The sequence below is a fragment of the Anomaloglossus baeobatrachus genome, chromosome 11 (assembly GCF_048569485.1).
Source record: "Anomaloglossus baeobatrachus isolate aAnoBae1 chromosome 11, aAnoBae1.hap1, whole genome shotgun sequence".
NCBI classification, from domain to species: domain Eukaryota; kingdom Metazoa; phylum Chordata; class Amphibia; order Anura; family Aromobatidae; genus Anomaloglossus; species Anomaloglossus baeobatrachus.
Genome location: NC_134363.1, coordinates 126678071 through 126698462, shown reverse-complemented (window position 1 = coordinate 126698462; position 20392 = coordinate 126678071). Strand labels below are relative to the sequence as shown.

Sequence of the window (20392 nt, the reverse complement as noted above, 5' to 3'; positions counted from 1 at the left end):
TCACGGTAGTGTCCAGAAGTGCTGAGCTTTGGAGCTGCACAGCTCTGTCAACTGTATAGGGTCCGCAGCTGGGTACTGAACATCGGCCCTCCACTGATTTGACTATACAGTTGGTGGAGCAGTGCTGTGCAGCTCCGCAACCGAGGACTTTCGGCCACCACTTGCACCAAGAACAGCTGATCAGTGGATGTCATACCTTCACTGATGAGACACTGATGACCTATCCTAGGGACACACCATCAATATAAAGGTTTAAATCTGAATGTCTACATTTCAATCATATCATGATGGCGAACAAAATTTAAAAAAAAAGCATCACTGTCCAAAATATCGGGGCCAACTCACAAATGCGTATGTGGAGAGTGGCATCCAACGCAGAGTGACCCTCTCTATTCTGCGGCCGTCACATACACACTTAGAATTTCACATGGATGTCATTGTTTTTCTATTACACCAGACTCATAAATTAAGAAATCATGACGAGAGTTTGCTTTGATTGGCCCGGGTTCCCTACACTTGGTGTCGTGTGTATGGGTTATTAGTCTGCTTTAAATAATTGGCGGAACAGCTTTACGCTCTGTTTAGCATGAAGGCGATTATGACATTTAAAGTGTTAACATCCGTTTGCTGATATATGAATTACTGAGGCCTAATGCCACCACGAACAATCGTTTTCAGTTACTACTTATATACTGAGCTGAATGTGGGGCATGTGCAGAGTTCCTCCTGGGAAATATTTCTTAAATTATAAAAAAATAAATAAATAATCAGAGCTAGAAAGTAAATTGGATTTGACTGCGAACTCCAACTCCGTTGCTTATAACAAGAGTTCAGTTGTCCCCTTTACACGGCACTGTATTATTACTTACGTACCTTCACCCTATGTGTACCGCTCCAGCAGCGGTCGAACAGCTCGGATCCGGATGCCACTGCTCGTGGCTCGAGGGTCTCTGGACCCGGGGGCTAAGGGTCACACCCGAATGAAGAAGGGGGCTATTTACAGGGGGAGATATAAAGTTTGTGACGCCACCTGTGGTGTGCGGTAATAGGGAGTACCGCCGCTGCCGTTGGGAGTAACCGAGGTGATGGAGTGGGGCAGCTAGATGATGTTACCCTCCACGGGTAGGGAAAGGCCCCGGGACTCTGGATGGGGGGATGGAGTGCAAGAGGAGTGCAGGTTCGCTGGTTGCAGGGGCTAATCAGGTACTCACTCAGCAAGAAAGCAGACGCTGGCAACGTAGTAAACCAAGTCTCTGGGTGTCACTGCCCTCTTGGGGAGCTCATCCGGGTCCCGTACCCTGCAGCATTGCCTGGTGGTCCGTGGCCTGCCTCCTGGCACAGAAATTTTAGAGTGTCCAAGTGACCCGTCAGCTTGGAGCTTTCCAGGCCCCGCCCCCCTGCCAAGAGTAGCAGAGGAGATTGCTCTTAGGAGCTCACGCTTAGGATTTCAGTGGGCTGCTTTGCTTGGGAAGCCCTATCCCCCTCGTTGCGCTAGTGCCCCCGATCTCTGAGCTTCATGGGAACAGTCCATATAGGCCCTGTCTTCCGCAGGTTAATTGCCGGGTCGCTTGAAGCTTCTTCCCGACGTAGGATCCATGTACCCCGACGTGCCTTCGACCTCAGCCCGGCTATTGAGCTGCGGCTACTGGCTATCCTCCAAGACTAGCCAAGTACCCAGTCCCAATCTCCCGTGACCTGGTCTCCGACTCCTCCGGGTCCAGACCACCGTCTGCGACCTAATCTGCTTCTCCCCTGGGAGCTCCAACTCCCAGCTTCCTCGAGCTCCTGACTGCTCGAGGGCTACCGCTGAACTGAACTTGTCACCTCCCAATTCCCTGCCTGACCCCTAGGTGGGCGGCCTTATTCCAGCTTAGCAGCCCACTGGTGTACCTGACAGGGTGTGGTGCGGGGTGTGATTAGGATTTGTAGATGCTGATGGAGGCAGTACTTCAAGATGGAAACCCAGAACCATAGGGGGTTGAGTCCTGCACTGGGAGAGAAAGATTGTGCAGTACCCTGTGACGACCTGACTAGTCAAGGGGCGTCGCATATGTAACTTCAAGGATCTATGGTATATGTCATCATGATTGGCAGGCGCTGTCAGTGTGCCCACACTATGACCAGTGGGAGCATGGCTGTAGAGCTCCTGCACAACTCATCAGACAAGACTTGCCTCCTACAGCCCACAAACTCATTAGATTACTGTCGGTTGGTTTTGGTCTCTCCTGTTTTTGCCATACACAGGAACATTTTTCTGTACTGAACCCTCTTCTGTTCTCTATCCTCTTCTCTGCAGGGAGGAGAGAAGGATAAGCCACTGAAATTCAGCCAGACATGTCCTTCTCTACCATGACATTGGAAGGAGACACCCAAGACCACTGTACACATTCTGTTGGCAGTTCTTGCCAATATCGGCGAGTTCCTCCAACTTTAGTCAAATGTGTATGGGGCCTTGAGCAGTGGTGTAACCTCAAGCTTGGAGGCTCCAATTCAAAATCTGCAAAAGATTCCCCAAACTATCAGGCATTTATACAAGTATTGATCCCCTCAAATTGGCTAAAGCGACATTTATGGACCTCCAAAGCTTGGGTGAAACTGCAACCCCTGGAACTAGTAATGAAATAACTGCAGGTTTAAGTCTCCTAGACTTTTTTTATTTTTTTTTATAAATATATATATATATATATATATATATATATATATACTGTATATATATGTGTGTGTGTATATATATATATATATATATATATATATACACATATACATGTATATATAGATATATATAATCCAATCATGGCTGCTGTTTCAAATGTTGTACTTACACCAAATAGAGAGAGGACTTTACAAAGTAGGGAAGAGTGCGGAGGATCCAACTGAAAAAGGTTAATCCAGGCGGTAAGTATAAAAAACGTCTAATTTAAGCAACGTGTTTCGGAGCAGAACTGACTCCTTCTTCAGGCATCTTCTCAGTTGCTTGAGGAAGGAAATGTGTTGCTATGAACTGGACGTTTTTTATACTTACCGCCTGGATTACATTTTGTTATTGGCAGTGCCTGGGATCCACCACAGTCTAATCTCCTTTATTTATGCAAACCACTAGGCACTGACATGGGTTTTCATAATTATGCTAATATCTGGAAAGGTAAAAACACAGTGTGAAGTTTAATGTCTCTCCACGGGAATAGAAAAATGTGCAATAAACTTACCTACTTATAAACTGTAAAAGGCAAATTCTAAAAAAAAAAAAATGTGTTTACGTTGCCCCCACTATAGAGCTTACCTTCTCTCATTATAGCATACCGCACTATTGCTTTATAATGAGGATTTCTAGCCGTCCGTATCTGTATACATTGGGCTTTGATGAATTAATCCTTTCTCGCTTGGATGGTCTTAAAAAATAAATAGTTTCATGATGGCCGGTGTGTACCGTACAGATGCCGCTCATGGCGCCTCATCATTATACTTGTTACTTTTTCCTTTCTTAGCTTGTCTGGAGGGAACGTTTGGTCTGAACTGCACTCAGAAATGTAACTGTAAAAATGGTGGAACGTGTGACGCCATCACCGGCCAGTGCCGCTGCCCCCAAGGAGTGAGCGGAGAGTTCTGCGAGGATGGTAAGGTCTACACATGGGAAACTTGGTATTGTCTAGCATATTCTAGTATTCCAGGAAATACTTCTGGGCAGTACAGGAAAGATATGGTCATCAGATAGGGCAGTAGTGGAGAAATTTAGATGACGCCATTCCTAGGGTCCATCAGCGGAATACAGGCCACCATTCGCTACTTTCTCCTACGTACAAAAAATGTAATATATATATATCCCCTAGACTGTTTATTGAAATATTATTCTTTTTTTCCTCTCCTATAGGTTGCCCTAAAGGGTTTTATGGTAAAACCTGTAAGAAGAAATGTAACTGCGCCAACAAGGGCCGATGCCACAAGATCCATGGAGCCTGTCTATGCGAAGCTGGCCTCTACGGGCGTTACTGCCACTTAGGTGAGGGGTTCATAATGATATTTGGTTAGTTTGACTTATGTTGACTCCATCTTCACATCACTTATATGTCATGTAAAGGTTTTGAAGGAAATCATCTTGTCGGATTTGGCATGCTGAAAATGTTATGTCTTGTAACTGCTCAAAAAGGAGAAGGAACCCATCACATTGCACCTATTATTCAGTAATGCATATACTGTATATATCCTACATTTCCTTAAAAACTAACCTTTTTTCCGCCCATAAACCAACAGTATACAATAACCTGTAGCCTTTGTAATATATCTTATCAGAGAAAGACTGATCAGTCGTTCTAAAAAATTTCCCATTTATGAGTAAAATCTCTCTTAAAGGGGTTGTCCACTACTCGGACAACCCCTTCTGATTGCGCGCTTCCCCCAGGTAATACTATAGCCTATACTCCCCTCCTGTATCGACGTGGTGCAGCCGTTCTTGTTCCCAGAACATCATGTGAGCCCGTTGTCCAATCAGCGCAGGCTTCTGTCTCTCCCCTGCCTTTGGACCAAACGACCAATCAACAGGAAGTGAGCAGCAACTGCAGCGCTCACTTCCTGTTGATTAAGTTGTTTGGTCCTAAAGCGGTGAGAAGGAACCCGACACTGATTGGACGTGGGGCTCGCATGACATCACGTGAGCCCTGGGAACACAAACTGCGGCGCCGCTGGAATGGCGCCAATATGGGAGGTGAGTATAGGCTTTTTTTATTACCTGGTGTGAGGGGTTGGTCCTATTAGTGTACAATGCCTTTACGTGAGTTCAGACTTTCAGATCTATGAGATAGGAGGTGACAGTTGGTGCTCATAAAGTTCCATGGAGAACTGTAACTGTGGTTTCAGATTAATTTACAACAGAATGTGTCGTCTTGTTGCTCCTCCCTCTTCTATAGAATTTTAAAAGTACCAACTTTCATCTCAGCAGTGGGAACATCTGTATTCACCAAATTTGATAAAGATATTATCCATAAATGGAGATTAAAAAAATAAATCCAGGAGGAGAAAGAAGGTTTTTCTGATTAGATATATTATAAAGTTGCTTATTTTCATACATACTATTGATTATATTGATTATTTATTAAATAAAAATTAAAATAATGGTTGCTCTTTAATATGGAGAACAACCAAGAGCCAAAATTACCAATTCTGGGTAACTAAACCAGAAGATCATGTACAGTATACGGGAAGAAAACATTCTGTGACGGTTGGGAAGCCAAATATGTTTTGTATCTGTTCCCACTGGGATATAGACTAGCTCTCATCATAGACATAGGATTGTCACAATGTCCCACTGAAATCGACAGAATTCACTGAAGAAAGTTTATCGGCTACTCGTGGACTGATATCTCATTGTGTGTGAACATTGGCCGCTTAAAGGAACATGACCACTAAAAATCAATAAGAAAAAAAACTCCATTCATCAGTTTTCTACGGCACCTGCAAGATCTGGAAATAAATCTAATAGAAAAAATAAAAGGTTATAAATAATTAGCTTTTTGAAGTGATTTAGCTGGTGTGTCTGAAGGGGCGGGGTTTACCCAAGGGGTGTGGTTTCATTTTATTTTAGCTACACTTTAGGAAAAATTTCAAGGAGAATATAGAAAATGTTATTTCTTTTTTTATATTTCAGCTTGTCCAAAGTGGACTTTTGGACCCGGCTGTTCTAAAGAGTGCACCTGTGTGCAAAGCAATGCACTGGAGTGTAGTAAAAGGGATGGATTCTGCACATGTAAACCCGGCTACCAGGGAGCATCCTGCGAAACTCGTACGTATGAAGGGGTGGAATTACAATTTTTAACAACAGGTTCCCTGTTTGTGTTAGTAAACCATGCATATGTTTAAGCTACACGCGTTTTTAAAGCACGTACATTTTTAAAGCCACACCTATTTTGTTAACCAGACCTATTTTCACACAATTTCCTCACTCACAAAAAAACAAGTAATGGTAGATAAAAGAAAAAGCACGTGACCCTTCTTACCCTATTTATTCCTTCATGTACAATCTCATTGCCTCCTGTCCGATCCACATTGTTCCTGTCACTGTCAGTCGCTTCTTAGTATGGTGAATAGTTTTTTATGAGATTTTAAAATTGGTACTAAAGGAACCCTGATCAAACTGCAAAGGATGACCACCTGTCCATCTGTAACCTCTACGGTCTGCTGCACCTAATCTCTGGCCTCAGCAGTCATAAGCCAAATATGTGTGAACTATGGCCACACCATTACCAGACCACATATTACCACCACATAGTGACTGACTAATAACACATGCGAGGGAGAAACACCTCCATGCTATGACCAGACCCAGTGGCGGACATATAATAGGTGCAGCTGGTGCAACTGCACTGAGGCCCAGAGGGGAGGGGGCCCCTCACAAGCAGGGTATGACCGGCTGGGTGGGACAGCGGGGGATCCCCCTATGTCCCCGAGTCCTCGACGGGCACCCTGTGCTTGATATATATATACACTGGCAGGTGAGCTGACTTGGTTTTTGTTTTATATATTTTATATATAAAATAGTTTATAGTGTACAGGTAATACTATGACTTACCAGTGACATCTGTAGGTGAAGTCATTCATCTTCGCTTTTCATCTTCATCTGGCACTGATTGCCATCACTTCTTCCAGCCAGGACTCAACTCTGCAGAAAATAACACACAGTCTTCTATATCAGATCGCTTCTAAACACATTCACGACTTTTTATCCCTATTTCTACACTGTGCCACATGAAGAAAAAAATGTGACGCTAAGCTACCCTGCACAGCAACAACACCTCCCTTTTGTTCCTCTCATAGAAAACAGTATCCTCAAAAGTAAAATATATTCTAGCAGTAATAACGTTTTCTAAGTGGCCCCTACAGTAATTATGTCTCCCACTTGCCACCATAAAGCAATAATCCATGTTCCTTATTCTGGCCCCCATATAGAAATTATGTCACCCGCCTGGCCCCTTCCTGTAATAATTTCCTCTGTACTGGCCCCCTTCTGTAATAATGACCCCCAAAATGTAACATGTTTCTCTGTCCTGGCCCCATCGTGTAATCATGTTGTCCATTCTGGGCCCTTTTTTATAATGTTCCCCATCCTGACCCCTTTATGTAGTAATGTACCCCATCCTGGTCCCCATATAATCCCCTGTCCTGGTCCCTGTATGTCATATATCCTGTTCCACATATATCAGCCATCATGGTCCCCATATAATCCCCCATCCTGGTTCTCATATATCCTCCATCCTGGTCCCAATATAATCCCCCATCATGGTATGTCCTCCATCCTGGTCCCTATATAAACCCCATCCTGGTCCTTATATGTCATCGATCCTTTTCCCTATATGTCATCCTCCTGTACGTATGCCTTTATACATAAATGGTACTCAGTTTCAAAATAAGAAATATGATGGCTCCTTAGCTTTTAATATTCACCATGGAGCACAATGACTTTCTTGCCGTAAGAATTAGGGCAGCATTTCCCAAATTTAGAGAAAAAGCAGCTGCCAACTTGTCAGCTGTGTCTGCCAGCCTGCCTGTTACTGCTGCCTTAGTATATTAGTGTAGCACCACCTGCTGGCCAGAAATGTGTAATAAGCCTGCCTTGTCTGCCAGAGGAGGAAAGTGAGTGCATGCCCTTATTTCTTTATACAGCTCATGATGAATTGTATTTATAGGACACGGCTGATTACTGAACAGCTTCTTTGCTTTTCTAGAATGTGACTCGGGATTTTATGGTGTTGGCTGCAAAAGTAAATGCGTCTGCCAACAAGGCATATCCTGTGACCACACCAATGGGAAGTGTCTGAAGCAATGTCCGCAGGGATACCACGGGGAAAACTGTGACCAAGGTAACATATAAAGAACAATGACGGGAAAATGTTCAAACCTTCAAGGGATTGTCTAGTTAAAGAAAAAATACTAAATGAGCTTAAAACAGTAAGTGAGACAATTTTTAATATTACAGGTGTTACCACAGTTGTACCCTCTGGTCCCCAACTTTGGCAGCTGTACTTAATAGGAGACTGTTTTTCCACTGTAGAGAGCAGTGTGTGAAGGGGGTGTGGCTGAGCTCCTAATTTGAATACTTCAGCCGCTGCCCTTCTAGTTAAGGACCAATGAGCAGACAGAGGAGGGGCCATTGACATGAGCAGTATGGTCACACAGCAATGCTCATTTTCTCATTTATGGATCCCAACCAGAAAGCGGAGTTGTGGGGACTAGAATAGATGGAGGATAAGTGAAGGTTAGAGTAGAAAGAATTATATTAGTAAGTTCTATGACTTGCAGGTTAAAGTGATTTAAGTATATTTTTCTTCAACTGGACAACCCCTTAAAATTGCATAATATTATGGTTGATAGTGATGACTTACAATGGCCCTTACATGTACAAGGTATTTCCTCCTTAATTTTTTTTTTTTTTTACTGTGTCTATGAATTTAAAAGTCTGCTACAATTTTGTGTATTTAGATCCTCTTCATTAGGATTCTGACGTTACATTCTCTTCTTTTTATCCCCTCCATCTTCTTAAGTTTATAAGACAGATCGCTCTGCATAGGAGCTGTGTGCACAAAACGACAGGAGATTTTTAATGAAAACTGCAAAATTGCTTCATTTTTTATTGCAGATGCTAGGGAGTAATTAAAAAGTTTGTTGTGGAGGAGCTCACAGTTATTAAAGTGGTTAACATTTTGGAGATACAATAAGTAATGATCAGGTCCTCGCTGCCTTGAACCTTTAAGCCGTAAACTATGATAAGCTCTCGGTAACATAAGAAAAGTTTTGCAGATACTTTACTTTTACGGCGCATTCAGGGAGCATTGATTGGATTCAGGCATCAGTAATGCAATTTCAATTAAAATGCTTTAGTGGCGTGTTCACATAAAGCGGATAATTGATCTAGATCTGGACTTCATTTATCATGTACTAAGGACGACGCGGAGGCATCTTTATGGCTTAATTGTGTAAGTTTGCAGAGGTGGATTTCTCGTATGGACTCGGCATCCGGGTCAGTGGACATTAGAATATATAAAGTGGGATAAAGTATGTTGTATAATATATTATTATATTATGATAATTATTTTTGTTTGCGCACAGCATGTCCCGCAGGGACCTACGGCCTGAGCTGCTTACAGTCCTGCACATGTGGAGGCGCTCCGTGCAACCATGTGGATGGAACATGCATTTGCCCAGCTGGTAAAACTGGATCAGACTGCTCCAAAGGTAAGCAAGACGCAAAAGACCCTACAGGACTCAATATAGGGCGATGTCCTTCTTTGGGGACATTTTTTTTTGTACTTTAAAGCACCACTCGGGCATTGTTTTCTATTTTACCGCTGGGGTGGTGCTTCAAACTCTAAGTCCCCTTCTCCCTGTATTATAGTCACCTACCGCCGTCTTCATCTTCTGGCATTGCTGCTCCATTCGGTCTCCTGCGATTTTTGATCTGTCAGCTCCATAGAGCGCGCCGGAGGTCACAACTCAATACAAGTCTATGATAGCCTCATTCTGGCTCCCATAGACTTGTATTGAGCGCTTCTGACATAACTCCTGACTTCCCACCAAGATGGCACCGCGGGACCAGAGTGATGCCAAAAAGAGATGAAGACACCAGAGGGTGAGTATTAGCCAGGGGGAAGGGGACTTACTATAGATTAAAAGCAACCACTATAGCGCTGAAAACGCCCCCCAAAACACTGCAGTGGTGTCTAACTGTATTTTAGGATAACAAAAAGGAGACAATTGCACTCTGTAGTGCTAAGATATATGGAACAATGAATATGGGAATGTAGATATGAATTACTGCTATGAAAACATGTAAAAATTCAGCTACTTAGCACACAAAAATGGCCAGTGTTATGTGAGCCCAACAGCCATGGCAAGGCAACCTTTTTTTATTGAGCCCCTATCAAACTAATACCTCTCTTTGGATTTAAAAACCTACAATTTATGGGCGGACTGGAACCTGCAAATGTAAAATTAAAATAACCCAAGGCTGAAGAGCAGGAGTGCTCAATCAGAAGGCATAACCCTGTAATCTAAGAAAAAGACTGATGGCACTTCCTAACTTTCTAGTGTGAGCAGGTGCAAACTGAACATGAAACACGGTAACAAGAAAGAGACAGTAACATAAAGAGGTCACCTTGCCATCGGCTGTTGGGCTCACATAAAACTGTCCATTTTTGTGTGCTAAGTATCTCAATTTTTACATATTTTTTCATAGCAGTAATGCATGTCTATATTCCCATATTCATTGTTACACATATCTGAGCACTACAGAGTGCAGCTGTCTCTTTTCTGTTACTATGTTTGATGTTCGGTTTGCATGTGTTCACAGAAAGGTAAGATGTGCAATCAGTCTTTTTCTTGTATGTTGGAATAAAACATTATTTTTGCTATTGGATATCAATAAACATTTTGCACCCATTGCTTTATGTGGCCTCTGTGTTGCACTGTTTATTGCTGGTTGCAGAATGAGATTTATGAGAATCTGCCATGACGGTCTGGCAGGGAGTTTGCACTGCTTTTGCCTCTTCTTTTTCTGAGCTCCTCTTAGTGGATGTATGACCACAGACCACATTAAAGTTGAATGTACAGGGAAACAAAGATCGTTTAAAAGCCAAACTGGGCAAACTTCCTAATGAAACCCAATTGCAAAAATGATTTTTGGCCCAAAATATTTGCATTATTTTTTTGGTATTTTATTTAAAAAGGGCCCCAATAGTGGATGACCTCTGTAAGTTCCAGGGTTGATGTACATTTGGGTTCTCTGTGACTACATTACTGATGGCATTATCTAAACGAAAAAAAAACTGACGGTACTCCCAACATGCAGTCTGAGCAGGTGCAAAACTGAACATGACATATAATAGCAAAAAGACAGCTGCACTCTGAAATGCTAAAACATACAAATCATGAATGTAAAAATATAGACATGCATTATTGCTTAAGGAAATCTAGGAAACATTGAGATATGTAGCATACAAAAATGGCTATTTCTCTATCTGCCCAGTAGCCACATCAAGGCTACTCTAACGCCTCTCTCTGGGTTAAAAAACTCCTGTGTATGGGCATGTAGGTACCTGCTATTAGGTAATAAAATCACCTGTGACTAATGAGGGCAGGGTGCACAGTCAGAGGGCATGACTCCATAATCTAGACAAAAAATCTGATGGCACTCAGTATACGAGGTATGCCTTGACGTGGCTACTGGGCAGATATAGAAATGGCCATTTTTATATGCTAAAAGTCTCAAATTTTTCTAGATTTCCTTAACCAGTAATGCATGTCTATATTCTTACATTCATGGTTTGCATGCTTTAGCATTTCACAGTGCAACTGTCTTTTTTTGTACATTACTGATGGCATCCTAGCACCCCTGCTAATCAGCTGACAGAAGGGACCCCATCTCCTTTTTTGGGTTATCATCACAGCGCTGCATTTTTAGTAGTGGCTGTGCCTGGTACTGCATCTCTGGCCCATTTAAGTGACTAGGACTAAGCTGAAATACTGGTGCTGCATTAATGGAGTCCTGGGGGCAGCGTTGTGTGCTACATGCCCCCTATATCCTGCTGCTTATTGGCTGGCCAGTGTACAATATATACACTTTGTGCATTAATGGGTTCATTCCAGTAAGCACAAAAAGAAATAAATGAAGGAAAACAGTGGCGTGTAATTGGTGCTGAGCCGCAAGACAAAGTATACTGCGTATATACCCCCTCCCCCGCAGTGTACAGATAAATGTGCTTATTTCTTTTTTGTCGGTTCTATCATCTCCTCCAGTTTATCAGGAAATTAGCAGAGGTAGCTGATATCTGAGCTCTTAAAAGTGATTTATTGGAGCCGACAGGTTGTATATCACTTTCCTGCCACAGTTGTGGAATGGAAGGAAAGTTTGGGTTTTATAGAGAACAAGGATCCTTAGTAATGTAATGTAACGGAGGAGTCTCCGGTGCATCATTCATTTCATCATAAATATCTTGTGAGAATCGCTGCTTAGGTAATGTCTAATACCAGTCACATCACCAGAGAGAATGCCACTCTTAGAACGTCTTAAAAGGGCGCTGAAGTTGAAAAAAGTGTTAGAATCCAGAATATCATCATCTTCCTCCTTGATCCTATTCTTCCCCATATCACAATCCAACAAAGGGAGGATAACATCCCTCGCTATGCTGTCTGTCTCCCCTTGTGAGGGCTTGGCTTAAAGGGGATGCCCAATATGGGATGGGGTGTAAAAGTTATAGACACTTTCATAAGAAATAAAAAAAGATTATTACATGTTTATGGTTTATTAAATGTTTGCTATGTTGTTTGCAGACTCCTGTGGGAGTCTTTCCACCAGTAATTGTCACGGGTGTGTCACATTTGACAGATAGTCCTGTAGTTTCTGGCTGTAGACGGTCACATCGTTTGGCTACACAAACTACTCTCTGACTTTCCCTTTTCCATGCTTGTGGTTTATCCCTTTCTCTTTAGGACCCTGCGGATTTCCTCATCTTTTCAGCTGGTTTTGTCCACTTTTCCCTTTGTGTCTATAACACTAGAAGTCCCAGAATTTTTGAGATCCCCCCTGAAGTCCCGAAAGAGGGTCAAATGACCCTTAGTCCAAACTGAATAGAACTAACTAGAAACTAAATGGCTAAACTCAATAGAAAACAACAACCTCCTGTGGTGCGACAGTAATGGCCTTAATTACAGAACAAAAGACGGTGATTATAGGATGTTAGCTAAAATCCTTCAGGTCATTCGACCCGTCTCTGGGTTCCAAAGGTAGAAATGTTAAATGACCCCTCTCTGGGACTTCTCGTGTTAAATACCCCCATTCCCCCTTACTCTGTGCCAGTGATAGGTCTAATACCCTTTAACAAGTCTTCAGTGCAAGCAGTCAGCTTGTATTCATCTGGGGAAACTTTGTGGTTTTTGCAGTTCCTCTCATTGAGTCATCTGGAGATAAGTTATTCATATACTTTACCCTGTTTGTATTCCCTGTGTGTTCTTTAAAGCTTAGTAGGGTTGACTAAGCGCTCATACCATCCGTTCTCTACCTAGGACCTATTTTGTGTTTGTTGCTTATGGCAACAGTGTTCTACACATGCAAGAAAACTAAATGGTGGAGTCTAATGTGATATTCACAGCAACTGAGAGCAGAGGAGTGATAAAATTCTTGTTTCTGCAAGGAGAGTCCGCAAAGGATATTCATGGTGATAGGTCACAGACATTGGGGGATCAATGCCCTTCATATTCCACAGTTAAGAGCTGGGTTGCCAAAATTAAAACGGGCCACTGCAGCCCCAATGATGAGGAAGGTCCTGGACGACCGAGAGGGGTTGTTGTTCTGGAGATCGTCGATGCTGTGCACAACCTCATACTGGAGAATTGAGGAGTTTCAGCTAAAGCAATAGCAGACGTCATGGGGATTTCCTGTGAACATGTTGGTGTCATTATCCATGAACATTTGGACATGATGAAGCGATCTGCAAAGTGGGTCCCCAAATGTTTGACAACAGATCAGAGAAGTATGCGAGTGAAAACTTCTCGGTCCGTTTGTCAGCGTTTCCGGACTGATAAGAACTTCCTGCATCGACTGGTCGCTATGGAATGACTTGGATGTATTTGTATGACCCTGAAAACAAGGAGCAGTCAAAATAGTGGAGGCACAGTGGTTCTCCTCATCCAAAGAAGTTCAGGGTGCAAAAATCAGCAACTAAGGAGATGGCATCTGTGTTCTGGGATAAGGAGGTTGAGCTGCTAGTGGACTACCTTCAAAAGGGTTCCACCATCAATGCAAGGTATTACATTGAACCTTTGGACCAATTGAAGGGCGAAAGGCACGGCAAGCTGTCCAAAGGAACCTTGCTCCTGCAAGACAACGCCTCCACTCACACTCCACAAGCGACCACGGCAAAACTGGCAGAGCTGGCCTTCCAGGTGGTTGACCACCCACCTTATTCACAAGATCTAGCTCACTCTGACTATCATCTGTTTCCAGACCTGAAGAAACACCTCAAGGAAACCAAATTTCACACCATTTCTGATGCCATGGCTGCTACAGATGCCTGGTTTGAGGCAGAACTGAAATCCTTCTTTTTGCTAGGCCTACAGAACTTGAAATACCGATTTAAGAAGTGTGTTCATATCAGTGGAGAGTATGTAGACTAAATGTAAAGTTTCATCATCCTATCTCGTTTCTCTCTGGGTAAATCCAAAGACTTATCAGCAGCCCCTCGTAGAATGTCCTGCTGATTCTTAAGGCCACGTCTCACTAAGCGACATCGTTAGCGACATTGCTGTTGAGTCACGGTTTTGGTGACGCAACACCGATCTTGCTAGCGATGTTGCTGTGTGTGACATCCAGAAACGACCTGGCCCCTGCTGTGAGATCGCCGGTTGTTGCAGAATGTCCTGGACCATTTTCTTCAAAGGCGATGTCCTGCTGGGCAAGACGCATTGCTATGTTTGACACTGTGTGACAGGGTCCCAATGACAGCAGAGATCGTTATACAGGTTGCTACTGCGACCTGTATCGTTACTGAGTCGTTGGTAAGGTCTGACTGTGTGACATCTCACCAGCGACTTACCAGCGATCCTTATCAGGTCGCATCGTTTTCGGGATCGCTGGTAAGTTGCTAAATGTGCGGGTGCTTTAGTCCTGTTTTATTCCATATTATAATCTGAAAGGAGACGAAAAACTGCAGGACGTAGCCCTTTTATCCATTACCACCATCTCTTTTTGCTGTTAGTGTAATTTAAACTTTGGTTGAGGGGTGTGGCTCACCATGCCTATAGCTCCACCTCTCTATTATGCAGCCAAAGATATAGATGTCCTATATGTGAATGTCCTTGTGAAAAAATAATTAACAAAATTAAGAAGTTTACTGTAGGTGATGTACTGTGCTTTTAAGATTAATATTCCATTCCCAGAAATGAAAAGGAATCTGGCAACAGGTTTTTGCTATATAATCTGATAGCAGCATGATGCAGGGACAGAGACTCTGAGTCCGGTGATGTATCACGTAGATTACTGGCTGCAGTAGTTGGGATAGAATCAGCTGTCTCTGCTGAAGATTTAGTAGAGCTAAATAGTAGAGCTCGGAATGTTGAGCTCTGTATAACCCCACCCACAATACTGATTGGCAGCTTTCTATGTACACTGTGCATAGACAGAAAACTGCCAATAATTGCTTTAGGCGGGCATGGTTGGACTAGGAGGAACAAGGCACCTACGCCTCTAGAGTTAGTGAGACACATGGGCTGAGCTGACATATCACTGCCATCAGCTGTACTCCAAATGACTATGTACTGATATCAGTGCAGCTGAAAGCAGGGAAATAAATGCTTACATGACATTTTTTTTAGCTATAAACCCCTCTAATGAGGAACGTCATTCAGATCCAGACCGTAATGTCTCTGACCTGCAGGTGACGGCTCCATCTTAACTGTGTTGTGAATGCAGCGTCTCCCCAGCGCCTCCAACGTCACTTCTGCAGCCCTTACGAGCGAGTAGTTAAAAAAAGAGTCCTAGTAAATTCTTCATTTGGCTCTGGCACGATTCGGGATTTACAAGCAGTAATTTGGAGCCCGGATATGAGCTGAGGAATTAACAAGTGGCCCTGTGGTTTGTGCTTGTAAATACTTTCCATTCTTGTGTGTTTGTTGCAGATTGCCCCATAGGACGCTGGGGGTCCGGCTGTCTGGAGATCTGCCCAGTGTGTGACAATGATGGCCGCTGCCACCCTGCCACCGGGAGGTGCATCTGTGAGCCTGGCTACACCGGAGACCACTGCAAAGACCGTAAGTAACACACTGTAATAAAGCCGCACATCTGTAAGCTGTCATCTTCCTCAAGTATTATAATGGTAAATCCCTCTTCCCTTGTTCATCGTATTCTTTCTGATGAATGAATACAATTCCAGAATTACAATAATAACTAAAACTTATATAGAGCAAGAATAGGTTTGGGGGGGGGGGATTGAGACTTATATGATACCGTCTGTGCAAACCCAGTGATAAACCCGGTATGACTTTTGTTTTATCTGTAGGATGCCCCAGTGGTTGGTTTGGGCATGGCTGCCAGTCACGGTGCCTTTGTCAGGAAGATAGCCAATGCGACCCCTTAACCGGCCGGTGCGCTTGTCCACCTGGATTTACTGGACACAACTGCAGGAGAGGTACCGTATATTACTATTCATTGTTATTTATTATTATAGCGCCACTTATTCCATTGCGCTTTACATGTGAAAAAGGGTATATATAATAGGGACCAGTACAATAATAAAACAATACAAGGCAAAGACAGGTACAGGAGGAGAGAGAACCCTGCCCGCGAGGGCTCTCAGTCTAAAGAAGGAGAGAGGACATTGCCCGCGAGGGCTCACAGTCTAAAGAAGGAGAGAGGACACTGCCCACGAGGGCTCACAGTCTACAGGAGGAGAGAGGACACTGCCCACGAGGGCTCACAGCCTACAGGAGGAGAGAGGACACTGCCCACGAGGGCTCACAGTCTACAGGAGGAGAGAGGACCCTGCCCGAAAGGACTGACAGTCTACAGGAGGAGAGAGGACCCTGTCTGCGAGGGCTGACAGTCTACAGGAGGAGAGAGGACCCTGCCCACGAGGGCTCACAGTCTACAGGAGGAGAGAGGGCCCTGCCCACGAGGGCTCACAGTCTACAGGAGGAGAGAACACTGCCCGTGAGGGCTCACAGTGTACAGGGGATGGGTGAGGACACAGTAAGTGAGGGTAGAGCTGGTTGCGCAGTGGTGTACTGGACTGAGGGTTACTGCAGGTTGTTGGCTTGTCGGAAGAGATGGGTCTTTAGATTCCTTTTGAAGGTTTCCACAGTAAGCGAGAGTCTGATATGCTGAGCTCGAGAGTTCCAGAGTATGGGGAAGGTGCAGGAGAAATTTTGTATGCGATTGTGAGAAGAGGGGATAAGAGAGGAGTAGAGAAGGCGATCTGGTGAGGATCGGAGGTTGCGTACAGTTAAGTACCAGGAGACTAGATCACAGATGTAAGGAGGAGACAGGTTGCGGGTGGCTTTGTATGTCATGGCTAGTGTTTTGAAATGGAGTCTTTGGGCAATGGGAAGCCAGTGAAGGGAATGGCAATGTGGAAAGGCTGGGAAAAAGCAGGGGACAGATGGATTAGAATAGATTGTAGGGGTGTGAGAGTGTTAGAAGGGAGGCCACAGAGCAGGAGCAGGTTGCAGTAGTTGAGGCGGGAGATGATGAGGGCATTGACTAGTGTTTTTGCAGATTTTTGGTCAAGGAATGTATGGATCCATCCAGGTATTTCTGAGTTGCTGATGGCAGGAGGTGGAAAGGGCTTGGATATGTATCTTGAACGAGAGAGCAGAGTCAAGGGGTACCCCCAGGCAGCGAGCACCCGGGACTGGGGAGAGTGAGCAGTCATTGACTCTGATGGATAGGACATGTGGAGAGGTAGAGTGAAATGGGGGAAAGATGATGAATTCTGATTTGTTCATGTTCAGTATTAGAAATTGAGCAGAAAAGGATGAAATAGCGGACAGACATTATATAGAATTATAAAAAGATTTTCCAGCCCTGCACCATACTGACAGCCCAGCACCCAATAATCTGAAAATATCTTGTGCCATCACAGTCTTCTTTTTCTGATAAATACCTTTCCAAGGCTTATCATGTTTCTTTTACAGCTTGTGACGGCGGTTTCTGGGGAGCGGACTGTGTCAGCAGCTGCAACTGCAGTAACAGTGACTGGGGCTGTAACCCCGTATCGGGGGACTGTGTCTGCGAGTCCGGCTACACGGGGCGGCAATGTGATCACAGTAAGTCCATGGTATTATCCTCCCTCATTAACACTACATGTCCCAGCAGATGTGGACAGCATGGCTGACTCTACATCCTGGGAACTAATGCCTTAGGGAGGCCTCACACATTGTGCACATGTATAACTGGGAGCCTCTATATTCCAACAGAGTGTCCGGCCGGCTGGTACGGTTCAGACTGCAGACACCAGTGTCAGTGTGAGAACGGCGCCCTCTGCGACCACGTGAGTGGGGCCTGCACATGTGCCCCTGGCTGGCGAGGGACCTACTGTGAAATTGGTAAGTATGCCTATGATTACTGCCACGTTCGGATGATAAGATGGGGATCTCAGGCCTGGTCTCTGGCTTCTAGTCACCGGCAGAATGATAGACACTGAGAATGATAGTTACGCAGAGTTCCTTGGTTTTGTATATAAAAGATGTCATGCACATAAATGCTGAGTTACATATAAAAACAAAGTGTTTCTCCTGTGGCCTCCAGCTGCTGCAGAGCTACAATGCCCAGCATGCCCCCATAGCCCCAAGCAGGAGATGAGGCCAAAGAGAGGAACTTGTGGGTTATATTCATCTTCATAGATGAATTTTGTATATTACAGCTTCTTAAAATTTGCAGTCATTCTTGATGTATTAAGACTGTTCTTTTATTTAGGGCTCGTTGCCTAGGAGACCGACCACCGCTACTGTTTAGCTTGTAAGCACTGCACTAGAACTGGCCATGATTAGGAGGTAACAGTGCACTCCAGCTTCAAAGCAGTACTTACAAGCTCAATTGAAAAGAGCGTGTGAGCCCTGCACATGTTCAACTGTCCAGCAGAGGTGGTTGGGTCTCCAAGGCCGTGAGTTGTAAACAAAAGAATATTGTTAATAGCTTAAAGGGTGCTTTACACGCCGCGACATCGCTAGCGATAGCACCCGCCCCCGTCGCCCGTGCAACATTTGGTGATCGCTGCTGTAGCGAACATTATCGCTACGGCAGCGTCACACGCACATACCTTTTCAGCGACGCGCTATGACCGCCGAACAATCCCTCCTTCAAGGGAGAGGTGCGTTCGGCGTCATAGCGATGTCACTGCGGCGTCACTAAGCGGCCGGCCAATAGCAGAGGAGGGGCGGAGATGAGCGGCCGGAACATCCCGCCCACCTTCTTCCTTCCTCATTGCCGATGGATGCAGGTAAGGAGATGTTCGTCGTTCCTGCGGTGTCACACATAGCGATGTGTGCTGCCGCAGGAACGAGGAACAAGCAGCGGCATGCACCACCAACGATATTATGAAAAGGAGCGACGTGTCAACGATCAACGATTTTTGACGTTTTTGCGATCATTGATCGTTGCTCCTTGGTGTCACACGCTGCGATGTCGCTAACGGCGCCGGATGTGCGTCACTAACGACGTGACCCCGACGATATATCGTTAGCGATGTCGCAGTGTGTAAAAAGTACCCTTAAGAATGGTTTAAAATTATAATGATCAACAAATTGCAAAATTTCTGTTAATTACAAGCATCAATATCTGACGATGGGAATAACCCTTTAATAGGAATGAGTACATGTGTCATGGTGTACTGTATAACATAGACAGCACATACAACCACATTCCAAAGACAATACTAAGGACCAGGGGCACTCACTGCGAGTGGAAGAAAAGCGATTCCTGCAGCTAAATAGGAAAGGGTTCTTTACAGTTAGAGCAGTCAGACTGTGGAATGCCGACCACAAGAGGTAGTAATGGCAGATACTATAACAGCTTTTATATCAGGGCTGGATGATTTCCTCAGTACACAACATCGTGGGTTATAAATGACTTAATGAGAAAATGTAGAATTGGTGGAGGAAGTTGAACTAGATGGACCTAGGTCTTTTTTCAACCTATGTAATTATGTAACCCCATGGCAGTTGCAGCCTATAGGAGCATGCTGGGGGGTGTAGATTTTCAACATTTGAAGTTCCTCGAGTGGGAGACGTGCCAGGAAGTCAGAGGGACAGCTTAGATTAAACCCATCACCCCTCTAATGGGCACATATTGCTAAACGAGAAAGAAATTAAAGAATGGCTCTTCATTCATAAATTTGACAGTGTAGTCAGAGGGTCAGCGTCGGGTGCCCTCCTATACTGGGGTAGGACAGTATGGTGGCTGGAGCTTTCACATGTCTCACATTACTTTTACTATGAATTCACACTTCTGTCTTGTTACTCTTTTACAGTGTGCCCAGAAGGATTCTATGGCACAGACTGTGCCAACAGCTGCCAGTGTGCCAATGGTGCCAGCTGCAACCGTGTCACCGGGGCCTGCCTGTGCCAAGATGGTTGGTTAGGACCTACATGTAACCAAAGTGAGTTGTTAGTAAATACGCTGTGTCTTATTTATACTAGCCAGACTATTCTGGTCTATGGTGGCCAGGGCATGGCCGGATATCCACTGTGCCAATATACTCTGCATTGAGTGGTGGCATATTCTACAACCTAATGTGATTGGGAAACATTTTTTCTTTTATATTGGTACTAGGGAGGGTTGGATGACCGCCAGTATAACAATGGTTATAGGACAGAGAGCGAGTAAAAAAAATTCAGATTATATCTAGAAAAATTCACATTC

General features: G+C 44.2%; 1 protein-coding gene across 1 annotated transcript in view; it reads left to right on the top strand.

Annotated features, from left to right (window-relative positions):
• The window catches only part of MEGF6 (multiple EGF like domains 6), a 635985-nt gene that overhangs the window by 550621 nt on the left and 64972 nt on the right, over positions 1-20392 (top strand). The window contains exons 15-24 of the mRNA XM_075328936.1: positions 3486-3614; positions 3869-3997; positions 5639-5773; positions 7713-7847; positions 9094-9219; positions 15655-15786; positions 16035-16163; positions 17668-17799; positions 17950-18078; positions 20001-20129. Coding sequence (XP_075185051.1) covers positions 3486-3614; positions 3869-3997; positions 5639-5773; positions 7713-7847; positions 9094-9219; positions 15655-15786; positions 16035-16163; positions 17668-17799; positions 17950-18078; positions 20001-20129 — 1305 coding nt within the window. The remainder of the gene's footprint in view (positions 1-3485; positions 3615-3868; positions 3998-5638; positions 5774-7712; positions 7848-9093; positions 9220-15654; positions 15787-16034; positions 16164-17667; positions 17800-17949; positions 18079-20000; positions 20130-20392) is intronic.